General features: G+C 47.0%; 1 protein-coding gene across 4 annotated transcripts in view; it reads right to left on the reverse strand.

Moving 5' to 3' along the window:
- Positions 1–14437, reverse strand: part of GRIN1 (glutamate ionotropic receptor NMDA type subunit 1) — a 778837-nt gene that overhangs the window by 400169 nt on the left and 364231 nt on the right. For all 4 annotated transcript variants that reach the window (XM_078642154.1, XM_078642156.1, XM_078642155.1 and 1 more), the window contains exon 10: positions 10724–10859. In XM_078642154.1, the coding sequence (XP_078498280.1) occupies positions 10724–10859 (136 nt within the window). The remainder of the gene's footprint in view (positions 1–10723; positions 10860–14437) is intronic.

The following is a 14437-nucleotide window of genomic DNA, read 5'->3' on the forward strand; positions in this document are numbered from 1 at the left end:
AAATGGGTAATTAATTTTGAATTCATCTAATTTAACAAACAGAAGAAGTTATCTTATTCTGAAAAGGGAAATTACAGAACACTTTGCATTGTGAGAGCCAGAGAACTGAACTATGCAATGTTTGAAACTGTTAGACTTGGCATCTTTGGCGTGGTTCCCCTGACTTTTTGCCTCTACCTCCTGTATTTTTTACGGTGGGCTGGATTTTGTTTTTGCTGGCTTAGATGCTTTGAGCATTTTGACACTGCTGATCAGTGTCAAAGTGCAAGGGCTCTCTGTGTAAATTGTTGTTACAATTGGTTCTCACTGATTGGCGTATCTGATTTACTGGTAAGTCCCTAGTAATGTGCACAGAAGTGTGCCAGGTCCTGTAAATCAAATGCTACTATTGGGCCTGCAGAACTGATTGTGCCACCCACATAAGTAGCTCTAAAAAGATAACTCAGGCCTGCCACTGCAGTACCTGTGCACAGTTGTTAACTGCCATGTTGACTTGGCAAGTGCCCCCACTTGCCAGGCCCTAACCATCCCTTTTATTACATGTTCATGACCCCTAAGGTAAGCCTAAGATATCCCTGTTTATGTGAAAGGTAGGACAAGCCCTGATGTGTGTGGCATGTGAAATACTGCCAATTTCGTTTTTCACAGTTGTAAGGCTATATCTCCCCATAGGATAGAATGGAGAGTTTGCTAATAATATCTTATGAGCATTACTGCCCATGGGAACAAGATAGGAAAATAAACTTTGATATGCCTGAACTCAGAATGATAAGATGCATCTTTTAGTGAGGGTGGTTTTTACATTCTATGTTTAAAAATCCCACTTTTCGAAAGTAGGAATTTTCTTGCCTAACCCATCAGTGTGCCTCTGTTGGATGTGGATTGACTGTCTGGCTGTAGAGTGACAGGGGCTGGGGAGGTGCAGTAGCTCCAGATAGTCTGAATGAGTCAGGATTGGGCTGAATATAACTGGACTGCATTTAGAGTAGGGGGAGGAGATTTCCTTTCAACTGAACGGGCCTGGTCTGCCTTCCACAATGCTGTCTCCACCTCCTGGCGGGCAGCTGCCTCAGTGAAGACAGAACTGGTTTTGGCTGGGCACAGACACTCTCTGCCTTCAGAGAACAACGATATTTACTGTATGAAAAGAGGGGCTTAGACCCCAGAACTTTAGACTACTTCTGGAATCAAGAGGAACCTTTGCCAAGGAGAAGAGCTGGAGAAACCGAGGAGAACTACTACCCCTTTGCTGTGTGTCTGGGGTTGGCCTGCTGTAGCTGTTTCTGCCAAGGAAAGAAGGACTGTGCTGTGTGCTGTGTCCCCTGCTTGAAGAAGATCTCCAAGGGCTTGAGTAGAGCGTGCCTCCTGTTTTGAAGTCTCAGGGATACAAAGACTTCACCCCCAGCTCCCCTGAACTTCCTTGCTGGTAGTTCTGACCTGCCAGGAGATGCCTGTGACTGTCTTGGGCCTCTGGATGTTGTTTCTGTGGTTGGGAGCTGGAAAAGCAACGCAACTACAAGAAAATCGACACATCGCTCTTCAAGCAAAAGTTTTTCCAACGCAGCACCGCAGTGCAAGAAGAATCCAAATGCATTGACGCGCTGCTGAGCTGAACAGGAACATGTAATTTGCAAGAATGACTAGTGAGTGTTATTTAGGAGAATAATTTGTTCTAAACTGCATGTAATGATTTCTCCAGACAAATCTAGGCTTGCTATACACAGAGATATCAGAATGTGATATTCTCTGCAGCGAGTTCTCTGAGACTGCTCTGTAGTGGGCAGTGCAGTAATTGAGGCAGGAGTCTACACTTAATATAACTGATGGGATGCTTTCTTTCATTGGTCAGTTCCATTAAAGTCTATTGTTGTGTTTGTATTCTGATGTTATGTTAAAGGAATGTAAATAATAAATGACCTGCTGATCAGTGTCAAAGTGCAAGGGCTCTCTGTGTAAATTGTTGTTACAATTGGTTCTCACTGATTGGCGTATCTGATTTACTGGTAAGTCCCTAGTAATGTGCACAGAAGTGTGCCAGGTCCTGTAAATCAAATGCTACTAGTAGGCCTGCAGAACTGATTGTGCCACCCACATAAGTAGCTCTAAAAAGATAACTCAGGCCTGCCACTGCAGTACCTGTGCACAGTTGTTAACTGCCATGTTGACTTGGCAAGTGCCCCCACTTGCCAGGCCCTAACCATCCTTTTTCTTACATGTTCATGACCCCTAAGGTAAGCCTAAGATATCCCTGTTTATGTGAAAGGTAGGACAAGCCCTGATGTGTGTGGCATGTGAAATACTGGCAATTTCGTTTTTCACAGTAGTAAGGCTATATCTCCCCATAGGATAGAATGGAGAGTTTGCTAATAATATCTTATGAGCATTACTGCCCATGGGAACAAGATAGGAAAATAAACTTTGATATGCCTGAACTCAGAATGATAAGATGCATCTTTTAGTGAGGGTGGTTTTTACATTCTATTTTTAAAAATCCCACTTTTCGAAAGTAGGAATTGTCTTGCCTAACCCATCAGTGTGCCTCTGTTGGATGTGGATTGACTGTCTGGCTGTAGAGTGACAGGGGCTGGGGAGGTGCAGTAGCTCCAGATCGTCTGAATGAGTCAGGGCTGGGCTGAATATAACTGGACTGCATTTAGAGTAGGGGGAGGAGATTTCCTTTCAACTGAACGGGCCTGGTCTGCCTTCCACAATGCTGTCTCCACCTCCTGGCGGGCAGCTGCCTCAGTGAAGACAGTACTGGTTTTGGCTGGGCACAGACACTCTCTGCCTTCAGAGAACAAAGATATTTACTGTATGAAAAGAGGGGCTTAGACCCCAGAACTTTAGACTACTTCTGGAATCAAGAGGAACCTTTGCCAAGGAGAAGAGCTGGAGAAACCGAGGAGAACTACTACCCCTTTGCTGTGTGTCTGGGGTTGGCCTGCTGTAGCTGTTTCTGCCAAGGAAAGAAGGACTGTGCTGTGTGCTGTGTCCCCTGCTTGAAGAAGATCTCCAAGGGCTTGAGTAGAGCGTGCCTCCTGTTTTGAAGTCTCAGGGATACAAAGACTTCACCCCCAGCTCCCCTGAACTTCCTTGCTGGTAGTTCTGACCTGCCAGGAGACGCCTGTGACTGTCTTGGGCCTCTGGATGTTGTTTCTGTGGTTGGGAGCTGGAAAAGCAACGCAACTACAAGAAAATCGACACATCGCTCTTCAAGCAAAGGTTTTCCAACGCAGCACCGCAGTGCAAGAAGAATCCAAATGCATTGACGCGCTGCTGAGTTGCACAGGAACATGTAATTTGCAAGAATGACTAGTGAGTGTTATTTAGGAGAATAATTTGTTCTAAACTGCATGTAATAATTTCTCCAGACAAATCTAGGCTTGCTATACACAAAGATATCAGAATGTGATATTCTCTGCAGCGAGTTCTCTGACACTGCTCTGTAGTGGGCAGTGCAGAAATTGAGGCAGGAGTCTACACTTAATATAACTGATGGGATGCTTTCTTTCATTGGTCAGTTCCATTAAAGTCTATTGTTGTGTTTGTATTCTGACGTTATGTTAAAGGAATGTAAATAATAAATGGCCTAATGTTTTCCCAGGTCAACAATGAACGGCTAATGTGATACAAGCTTGATTCTTTACATTGTCCTGCCTGGTGCTTTGCTTTTCTATTATGAATTCGATTTTATAAGCTCCAGCATACAAAAAAGAGGAGACTGGACTACCTTTTTGTGCCTGAAATTGGGTAAATTGTCAGTATTGAAGCTTGAAGAAGTGCAGCTTGGTTTTTAAAGAGGGCAATCTATGATACATGTGTTACTCTCTCTGGCGTCTCACATATTTATTTTCATTTGCATAATATAATATATATAAACAATATTGATGCCTGGATCGACCCACTTTTAACATCCACTTGTCGAGGTAGGGGAAGACTGGAACACCTGACCTCCCGAGGTGTGCTGCAACACTGCCATAAATTTGGAAAACACCCATTGTGCGCTGGTAAGGCCAAAAGGGATCACAGCGAACGGATAATGCCAATGGCCCATTGTGAACAGCAGGTCCCGCCTGTAGAGAGGCAGGACCGAATATGGAAGTAGGCGTGCTGCAAGTCCAGCACAACCATCCTGTCTCCAGGGCAGTCATAACCTGAGCTAACGTGAGCATCTTAAATTTCTTCTTCTTTAGAAAGAAATTGAAAGGGCTGAGATCGAAATTAGGGTGGAGGCTCCTGTCTTTCTGCGGCACCAGAAAGTAACAGGAATAGCAACAGGTCCAACTTCTGATGCCGGCTCCCTCTCAATGGCTCTTTTGGCCAAGAGGGCCTGTACTCTCTGACAGAGCAGGGAGAGGTGGTCGTCTGTCAACAGGTCTGAGGATGGTGGCATTCGTGGTGGGGTTTCTAGAAAAAGGATGGAGTAACTCAGCTGAACAATCTAAAGTACCCCCTTGTCCGATGTTATAGACTGACAGTGGGGCACGTGGTGTGGAATCCTGCCACCAACTTGGTACCAGTGATGGTACGAGGGCAAACTAAAGTGGTTTAGAGGTTGCGGATACCTGGGCCACGAGGGAAGCAGGAGGGTGCATACTATGTTGACCTCTAGTTGGTTGCCCCACAACGCTTGTGGGAACCGTGTCCACAGCCACAAAAGGACAGGGGAGTCTGTTGGCCATGGTGACTGAGCAGAAATGGATGTGGTTAGTAGATCCTACCATAGGCACAGAATGGGCAAAAGGCAGAATGGGGTTGGTTTGGGGCCATGGAGAGGACTTGGCAGCAGCTCGACTATCCTTAAAGTGAACAGGGATGAATTTGCCTTGTCTCCAAATAAAAACAGGTGCCATTGAAGGGCATGTCCACAGAGATGCCTGGAAGTACCCTGAAAAGTCAGTCAATCTGAGCCAGGCATTTTGCCTCAGTGGCCCAGATAATGCAATTGTTCTGCCTTGCGAGTCCCTCATATCCAGTCTGCATGCATTGAATGGTGAACTTTGCTGCATCTCGCTCCTTGGTAATAGCCTGTGAAGGTTTGGCTTGGCCTCACCCAAAACAATTGGCAGCACTTGCGCAACCGAATCCCAAACCATGTGGGTGTATCGCCCCCAAAAGGCAAGCGGTGGGAACTGGCTGTAGAAAAAGCCTGGTGGAAGAGAACATCCTTCTGCCAAATGTGTCCTACGTCTTCGATTTCCTATATGGGTGTGTGGTATGGAATGCACATGGGTTGACTTTGGAGGTGGAGGCTTGGACAACCAGGATCTCCGGGGTGGGGTGCTGAGTGAGGAAAGCTGGGTCCTCAGGAATGGGGTGATGGCAGCAGGCACTTGTCCTGTGCACAGGTGCTCCTGTGTAGCGATTGGTCCAGGCCCGAGCAGGTCTTCAGTGAGGGTCAGTGAAAGGGAGAATCACCTCTGTCAAGACATCGTCCTGACCGCCCCCGAGGGTAGATCGAGGTCCAGGACCTCAGTCGCCTTTCTCCTCATCATAGCAAAGGAGGTTCCTTCTCCATAGCCACACTAAGAGGAGAGATCAGGCCAGTGTCTGATGAGGTATCCGGACCACTGGCGTCTGCCATTCTTCTTACCAGTTATCATCGGCCTCCTCAAGGTAGTTGTTGCCATAAGGATCCTCAGATCCTACCCAATCATACTCCTCTCCAAGCATGTCGAAAAAGGGAGGACCTGGTTCTGACTTGGAAGGTCGAATTCTGTCCGGCACCAGATTCAGTGTCGTGCGACACTGGTCCTGCTCCATAACGGAGTCTGGTACGATGATCGGGTCACAGCTGTGGTGTGCCCGTGGTGCTGGGAAAGGTGCCCCCAGAATGGGCTCCAGGGAAGGTCATGGTCTTGCAATTAGAGCTGTTCCAGATCCAGCACCACAAATTAGGTGCATGGCCTTAAAGAACTCATGAAGTGGGGCGAGGGTCACTCCAGCTCCAGGAAACTCAGGGAGGTGTAGAGCAGACTCAGAGGCAGGTATCACGTGGCAGCGGAGCCAAGAGTGATGTCATTTTTGTGCCTTGTCTGAAGATTTAGATTGGCATGTGCAGTTGACATGCACTTTAACTTCTTTTATTTCTTAGACATTTTGTTGGACTTATTCAACGTCTTCAAGAGAAATGGTGATCACCTGGAATGACTTTGCGAACAGGCCCAAGACCCTCCTCGTGATTGGGACATGGACCATCGTAGAGCTGACCAGCATCTGGCAACTAGAAGCTTCAAGGAGCGCTCCCTTAGCTCCTTGGGATTCGTGTTACTGCAGTCCTCACAAGTCTTGAAGTCATGGTCTGGCTAAAGCATCAAAGGCAAACCAGATAAGGGTCTGTCACAGGCATCCAACTGTGACAGAAACCACAGAACTTAAATCTCACTGGTTTCTTGAGGGACATCCCAACACACTGGGAGACAAGACTTGAAAGAAGAGTCTCGACAAAACGTTGAAAAGTAACTCAGAAAATGACTGGAGGTAGCTCTCTTCAGATCTGTGCTGACTGGCACAGAAAGAAAAGAACTGATGTTAGCACGCTGGGGTGGCGCCTATATAGGCACCACACACATTACTTTTGGCGCGGATGACTGGTGTGCAGAGGTACTGCTCGAAAAGTTTCCCGGTCCAGTCTAACACCTGGGCATTATTCTGAGGTTAAGAAGCTGCAGCTAGGAGTCTCTATCAGATAAACAGTTCTCACATACACAACTCCTATTACACCTATTATTTGGGCTTCCCAACATTTCTGAATAATCAGCTTCAAGTAGACCAAACTGGCAGCACAAATGATTCTGCCTCTAGTTCGCAGCACATCTATCTCTCTGATCTACATCGGTTGCCAATTCATAAGTGGATTGTTGTTAAGACTTTATGCGCCTGCCATCAAGGTTTCTATGGCTATTCTCTTGCTTTTAATCTTATTCCACATAAGGTTTTAAAAACTTTGAAGTACCCTCCTCTTCTCTTTGAGCAATCTACTTATTTTAATTTTTTTAAAACCAGATTTTATTAGGATTTAGTATATTAATACGTTACATACAGTTCAATCCACCAATTGTTTGCAAATATCATAGCATATTACTGGTACATTATATTCAAACTCACCAACTAGTGCTCTGAACCCTCCCCCCACACTCCCTCCCTCTTGAGTTGCGTCCGCTAGTTACTCTCTTTCCTCAGCTATTTGTCGACTGGTACCTCCCTGAAGTAGTCTCTATGGAAATGTGTCACATTTGTCTCTATACCAATGTGGGGGAGCCCTTTCTACTCTCTATCTACCCTGTGCCTCGTCTGTCACTTGATTTCTTGGAGGGGTGCCACCCAATGTTGGTTGTTCTTGCTCCTGGTCAGGTGCCATTAGGTCGTCCACTAACCGCCCACATACTCTAGCTCTGTCAATGGTGCCTATGCCTCTTTTTGCCTCTGCTAGTAGTAGTCTCCCTTCTGGACATGCCCATTTTTCTAATTCACGTCTCTATGTCGCCACTCTTGGTCCCCCTGCTGACTTCCAGTTTCTGGTGATCTCCCTTTTGGCTAGTACTAGGGCCAGGTTTTGGACTTTTGCAGCCATTTTAGTCTTGGCTGTGTGTGGGAACCAGCCCAGAATACAGTGCCCCGGGGTGCAAGGAATTTCCTTGTCTACTACCGTCCCCAGTATATGAAGTACCTCGTCCCAGAATGGGGACTTGTGGGGCAGTCCTAGAACATGTGTAGTATGTGTGCCTATCTAAGCCCATATCTGGGGCAGGCTGCCTCTTCGACATGCTTCCTGATACGAGCCGGTGTGAGATAGGCCCTTTGTAGAACATAGTTATTTAATATTTTAAATCTTGTGCTCCTGGATGCCTTTAGTGTTCCCTCAACTATCCCGTCCCAAGCCTCCTCTGACAGCGGGATTCCTAAGACTTCCTCCCACTGCGCTCGCAATCACTCCAATCCTTGCTGGATATCCTGGCTCATGGCTCTGTACTGACAAGAGACTGTTTTAATCCTCCCAGCTGACTTGGAGACATATCGGCATCCGTCCAGCACTTGGGGCTCCATGGTTCCGGTCCCCCAATGCTTTCTCATGCTCATGGTAATCGCCTGATGTAATAAAAATTGGCCCTGGGGCAGCTCATATGTAGCCCAAAAGTCCTCAAAGGGGAGCATTTCTTAGTCACAGCAGAGGTATCCTATTCTCTGCACCCCAGCCTCTTCAAAATCGTCAACACCTCCCCAGCTCCCCCTGTTTGGTAGGCCTTTAAGCATCTTCAGTAGCATCTTGGGCGAATTGTATGATTGGTGCGCTGAAGGTATCTGGTCCAGCATTTAGTTATTACTTTAGTTTCCATGGTGTCGTGCGCTGCTTGTCTTCGCACCCGTAGCAACAGCTTTGCCTGTTCCACGTCTGTTGGCGTGAATGGTTATTGTGCTCTTTCCGGATCTCGTCCCGCTGCCAGCCACTGTATCAGCCAGTTAAGTTGCACCACCGGATAATACAGCTCTAAGTCTGGCACTGCCAGGTCCCCTGTCACCGAAAATCGCTTCAACATGGTTAATGCCACTCACCTGCATCCTGCTCCCCATAGGAACAACATTATCATGGAATCCAGACCCCTTAACATTGCCCTCGGTATCAATACTGGGAGGGTGCTAAAACAGTACAGTAGATGGGGCAGTGCCACCATTTTTAATAGGGCCACTCTGCCTACCATGAGCAGCTGAAGAGTTCCCCAGAAGTCCAAGGGGGCCCTCAGTGTGTTGATCGCGTTGCCTACATTGCCCTCCAGTAGGTCCGCTGTTTCGTTGCAAACCCTTACCCCACAATATGACAGGCATCGGGGCTCTCGTTGGAAAGTATCTAAGGCCGGGGGCGGAGGTGCATTCAGTACTGCGGGGAAGAGCTTTGACTTCTGCCAATTTACTCTGAGTCCCGATAGGTTGCCAAACTCCTCCAGCATGGCCTTTGCGCCCTGAAAGTCTCCCCCCCAGGTCTCGGAGGAAGATCAGATCGTCTGCATATAGCGATATTTGATGCTGCACGCCTCTCACCAGGATGCCTCTATAATCCTGCCCTTTTTGCGCCCAGGAGGCAAATGACTCCATTGCTAATGCAAATAGTATCGGGGAGAGGGGGCATACCTGGCGCGTTCCCTGCTGTACCTTTTACCCGTGCACACTCTCGCCGTAGGGTTGGTGTACAGTAGTCATACCCATGCCGTGAAACCCCCTCCCAGCCCCATGGTCTCCAGCGCCACATAGAGAAAAGACCATTCCAGGCTGTCAAAAGCCTTCTCGATGTCCACTTTGAACACCGCCGCCTTTGGTATGTCCTGATTCCACGCTTCCAAGATGGCTAGTAGCCTCCTTATGTTGATTGCCGTATTTTTCCCTTGGTTAAACCTGGCCTGATCCTGGTGTACTAACTTAGTCATATGAGGCAGCAATCAGGTTACTAGGATTTTCTCAGTATTTTGTAGCCCATGTTTAGCATGGATAGGGGGCAGTACGCAGTGCGGTCATGTGCTGGTTTCCCTGGCTTTAATATTGGTATTATGAGTGTTTCTCTAAAACTCATTGGCAGAACTCTGGCCTCGTGGGCCGCATTGTACAGCACTGTTAGTCTAAGGGCTAACTCTTTGTTGAACGTTCCGAAGAAATCCACTGGCAAACCATCTGTGCAAGGGATTTTGTTACGTGCCATGTGCTTGTTGGCCCCGTGGACCTCTTGCTCTGCAATGTCCTCTCCTAATTCGTCTGTCTCCTCCGGTTCGACTCTAGGCAATTGCGCCACCCTCTACGTGCAATCTACTTATTTTTATGAATCATCTAAAATATTGACAAATCACGCCCTTGGGGATCCCATATTTGCTTCTAATTTGTGTTAGTTGTTCCAAGACATTGTGTATGAGTAACAACGTTCTGCATAATTACTGTATTTGAATATAAACTACTATTAAGTCTTTATCTGGAACGTTGTGTCAAGTTCCGAAGAGACCATCTATAGTATTGTGTTCAGTTCTGGAGTTCGCATCTCCAGAAGGGTGAAGACTGATTGGAGATAATCTGGCACAGTGAAATAAAATGGAGGAAAGGTTACAGGACCCATTCTAATAAGGAGGTCTCAATAAATGAAACGTACACTGGAAAAAACAGATCACGATGGAGGCATTAAATATTCATACAGTTTACACATCATTGATCAGCCAAGTGTGCTCCTATGAGTAAGAGTCGAGCATGATTTGAGACAGGAGTTTAGGAAGTTTATTTGTAGCACTTTAGCATCCTCTAAATAGCTCATACCCTTTGCAAACACCTTGTTCATGCTAAACAGTAGAAGGCACAATCTAATGTTATTCAAATGGAAACCCACACAATCTGCAATCTTTTATAATTGTGACCTTTATACTGATTCTCCTATGTATCTTTTCGACAATTACAAGCTACCATCAGGGTACAACAAGAGTGGTGCAAATTATCAAGAGAGTATGTGCAAATATCTGCGGAGGAGTCTGTTTTATTTCTGTGTTTAATTTTTCTTAGAGACAGAAAGACCTATAGAACAGTGGAAATCTTCACCATACCTGAAAACCCCATGGGGTTGGGTTATGGAAGCCTGGAGACCATACGAATAATGCCAGAAATGTTTGTCTTCTAACACAATTCAATGCTGTAAAAATAATTTAAGGACGGACAAAACTAATTTTAAAGTATCTCTGAATGCAATTAGATTGCTTACCTTGTACAGTTTGGTTTGGGCCATTGCAGATGACTTTCTTGATTGGGTCATGATTGACAGTGTATTCCTCTTTGCATGTGCCATCTGGCAATGTCCCTCTCACATATACAAAGGGTTCCTGATGAATTGTAACAATCTAGGAAGAAAAATTGTTTCTTGTTTTTACCAGCTTTTAATCCATGCAAACCATGGGGTCTGACTGAATTGGCTACATTACTATGCACTTTCATGATAAATAAACCTTATACGCCCACATTACTTTGACTTGCAGGTTGAAACCGCGGTTTGTTCAGAAGAAGGTTGTGTCATGTTAAATTTTTATTTATGAGCTTCGAACCCATCCCTCTCAATAATTGTTTCAGAATACATGGGTACATTACCCTATAGCCTGTCAGTTAACATTAACAGATAACATTGCTAGGACGGCCCTAAGTTCTTTGTGAAAGCTTGATAAAATAGGTCTTCAGGAACTTCTGAAATCCGAGAGGACTTTCAACCGCACAGACATCTGAAGGGAGCACATTTTACAGCCTGGTACCCAGCACCACCAGCGACCTTCCCCCAGATCTGACATTCTTGAAACTCAGGGCCATATGTATCAACAGTCCGTTTTGCGATTCCTAAATAGCGATTTTTAAGGAATCGCTATTTAGAAATCGCAAAATAGTGTGTATGTAGGAAATTGCTTCTTTTTAGCGATTCCTTAAAATTCCGTAATTGCGATTAGCAAATTGCTAATCGCAATTAAGGAATAATTTCCCATTCATTTCTATGGGCCAGGAGGCCCATAGGAATAAAGGGGAAATTTGCGAATCGCAAATTGTGAATATTTTCAAGGGTGCAGGGGTGTCTCAAGAACACCCTGCTGCACCCCTGAAAATGACATGTGTGCGCATATGGCGCACATACATGCCCTAGGGGCATGTATGAGCGTCACATGGCACTTTTGATGTTTAAAAAAATGCTTTTTTAAAAGAAGTCGCAACTTACCACCAACTAGAAGTTGGTGGTAATTTGCGATTCCTTAATGGCATTTTGGAATGTTTTGTTCCTTGATACATTGCATTTAAGGAATCGCAAAATTTGCAACTCACTAGACACTATTCGCTCCGCTGTAAACAGACGTCGCAGCACACCTGAGGCACACTCAGAGCCTTGGGTGGGGCCCCATGATGAAGCATGCCACCAACTAGGTTGGTGGGTGAGGGCCTTCATAAAAACGAATATGTTTTTCTGACATGCACTATATGAGTATTACTAGTATAGCTAGCTCTGATTATTGCTAAATTTTATCTGCACCCTTTTCCCCCAGTAAATATCAGTAGCCTTGATCTGGCAATATGTATCTGCAGAAAACTCCGCAGGGATGGAAACATTTGACTGGCTTGCAAGTGCAACACTCATGGAATTCTCAAAGGCACTCATAACGAAGGACTTAATACGATATTTGGAATGCACAGTGCCCCTTCCCACAAATTGCTGTGTGAGAATGTCAGAATCTTCAACTGCATAATTCCAGCTACTGACATCTGTCGGGAATGCTTGTATATCGCCCCCCTGGCCAACTCACCGATTTTCCTAGCAAACTCACTGACCACATCACCATGGATTGCACGACTTCCTCCAACAATCTCCTACTGGGGGACCTCAATATCCACTTCCTGGACCCGGTCGACAAACAGGCTGTAGAACTCCTACAAGATCTTTCCTCTATGGGCCTCGGCCTAAAAAACGCACAGGCGACTCACGACAAAGGACAGCTACTCGATCCCATATTCACTACTATCCAAGATCTGAGCACTCGCCCCCACGTCCCCCTCCCTTGGACCGACCACTTCCTGGTCCCCTTCGAATGGCACATTAACATCCCTCCACCTCAACCTCCTAAATTCAGAACCCTTATTAGACGCTGGCATAAACTGGTCCCAGAGGAATGGGCAGCTAAACTAAGTGAAGATACCCCTCCCCCCTCTCAAGACACTATCACTGCTGACACCAAATTTAACACATGGATCTCCCAATCTCTGGACGACATCCTCCCGAAATCCAGCACCCTCAAACGTACCAAGAGAGTCACCCCTTCCCCCTGGTACACCCCCGAATTAAACTTACTACGGAAGGAATGTAAGAGGAACGAACGCTTATGGAGGAAAGATAAAAAGGCAGACAAAAAAGATATATTTCGGGCCTCTTTAAAATCCTATAAAACGGAACTCCTCAATACTAAAAGCGCCTTCTACGAAGATAGAATTAAAAACGCCTCCTGCTCGGCACATGAAACCTTTGCCATCCTTAAGGAACTCCTCCAGGCCCCAGACCCCCCAGTAAAACCTCTGGACCCCAAAGCAGCGGAAAGCAAATGCATTAAACTTGCCACCTTCTTCGACGAGAAAATCCAAAAAATTCTCGCGGACCTACCCCCAATCACGGCTGACAACCTGGGCGGGGATCCTTCTAAATCTCCCATTTACTGCCCTCACTCCCCTGATGGCAACCTACCCTTTCTGGACACCTTTGGCCCAGTGTCTACGGAAGAGGTAGCCGCGACATTGGCTACAATTTAAAGTGGCTCTCCTCGCGATCCCGCCCCCCTCCGTTTTCTGAAAAAAGTGTCCAGCACCATCCTCCCCCCCCTCACGTCCCTCATTAATTCCTCCCTCTCGCAGGGTCTAGTCCCTCCTAGCTGGAAGGCGGCAGTGGTCAAAGGCCTTTTAAAGAAACCCTCTCTAGACCCCCTGGACCTAGCCAACTACAGACCTATCTCCCTCCTCCCAGGAAATAGCAAGATCACGGAGAAGCTAGTGAATAAAAAACTATCACTATTCCTTGAGAGCAACAACCTACTCGGGACCTCCCAGACAGGGTTTCGTCCAGGACAGGGCACTGACACAGCCCTCCTGGCAGCAGTGGAGAAGGCCAGAAGCATTCTGGACACGGGAGGATCAGTGGCAGTGATCCTCCTGGACCTCAGTGCGGCCTTCGACACTGTGAGCCACCACACCCTAATCCAACGACTGGGAGACATCGGAGTAAGGGGCACGGCCTTGAAGTGGCTAAAATCTTTCCTAGACGGACGCTCCTTCCAAGTCTGGGAGAATGACAGCCACTCCCCCGCAATCCCCCTCCGTTGTGGAGTACCGCAGGGCTCATCCCTTAGCCCTACGTTATTTAACGTGTATATGTCCCCGCTGGAGAAACTGGTCAACCCGTTCGGCGTCTCGATTATCAACTACGCCGACGACACCCAGCTGGTGGTAACCCTCTCACACCCGCACCAATCCCCACCCGACCTTCACAGCTGTCTCTCGGAAATTCATAACTGGATGAACTCCTAGGCACTGAAACTGAACGGGTCCAAGACCGAGATCCTGCTGCTCGGACATAAAGAGCCCTCCCTGCCGCCTGACATCTGGCCCGTCTGTCTAGGTGACCCCCCTACACCGAAGGAGGAGGTCAAGAGCCTGGGCGTATGGCTCGAAAAGGACCTGAGCTTCAGATCACAGGCCAAAAAAACGGCAGGAATCTGCTTTGGACTCCTTAGGGCCTGCAGAAAGGTCTTCCCCCTGCTCCCCGCTACCTCCAAGAAACTCCTGATTCAGGGCCTCATTATGGCGAGGCTGGACTACTGCAACGCAATCTACCTGGGTGCCCCCGAAGCCACCCTCAATACCCTGCAGAAAGTCCAAAACGCCGCGGCCCGCCTACTTACCGACA

The sequence above is a fragment of the Lissotriton helveticus genome, chromosome 5_1, assembly GCF_964261635.1.
Source record: "Lissotriton helveticus chromosome 5_1, aLisHel1.1, whole genome shotgun sequence".
Taxonomy (NCBI): Eukaryota; Metazoa; Chordata; class Amphibia; order Caudata; family Salamandridae; genus Lissotriton; species Lissotriton helveticus.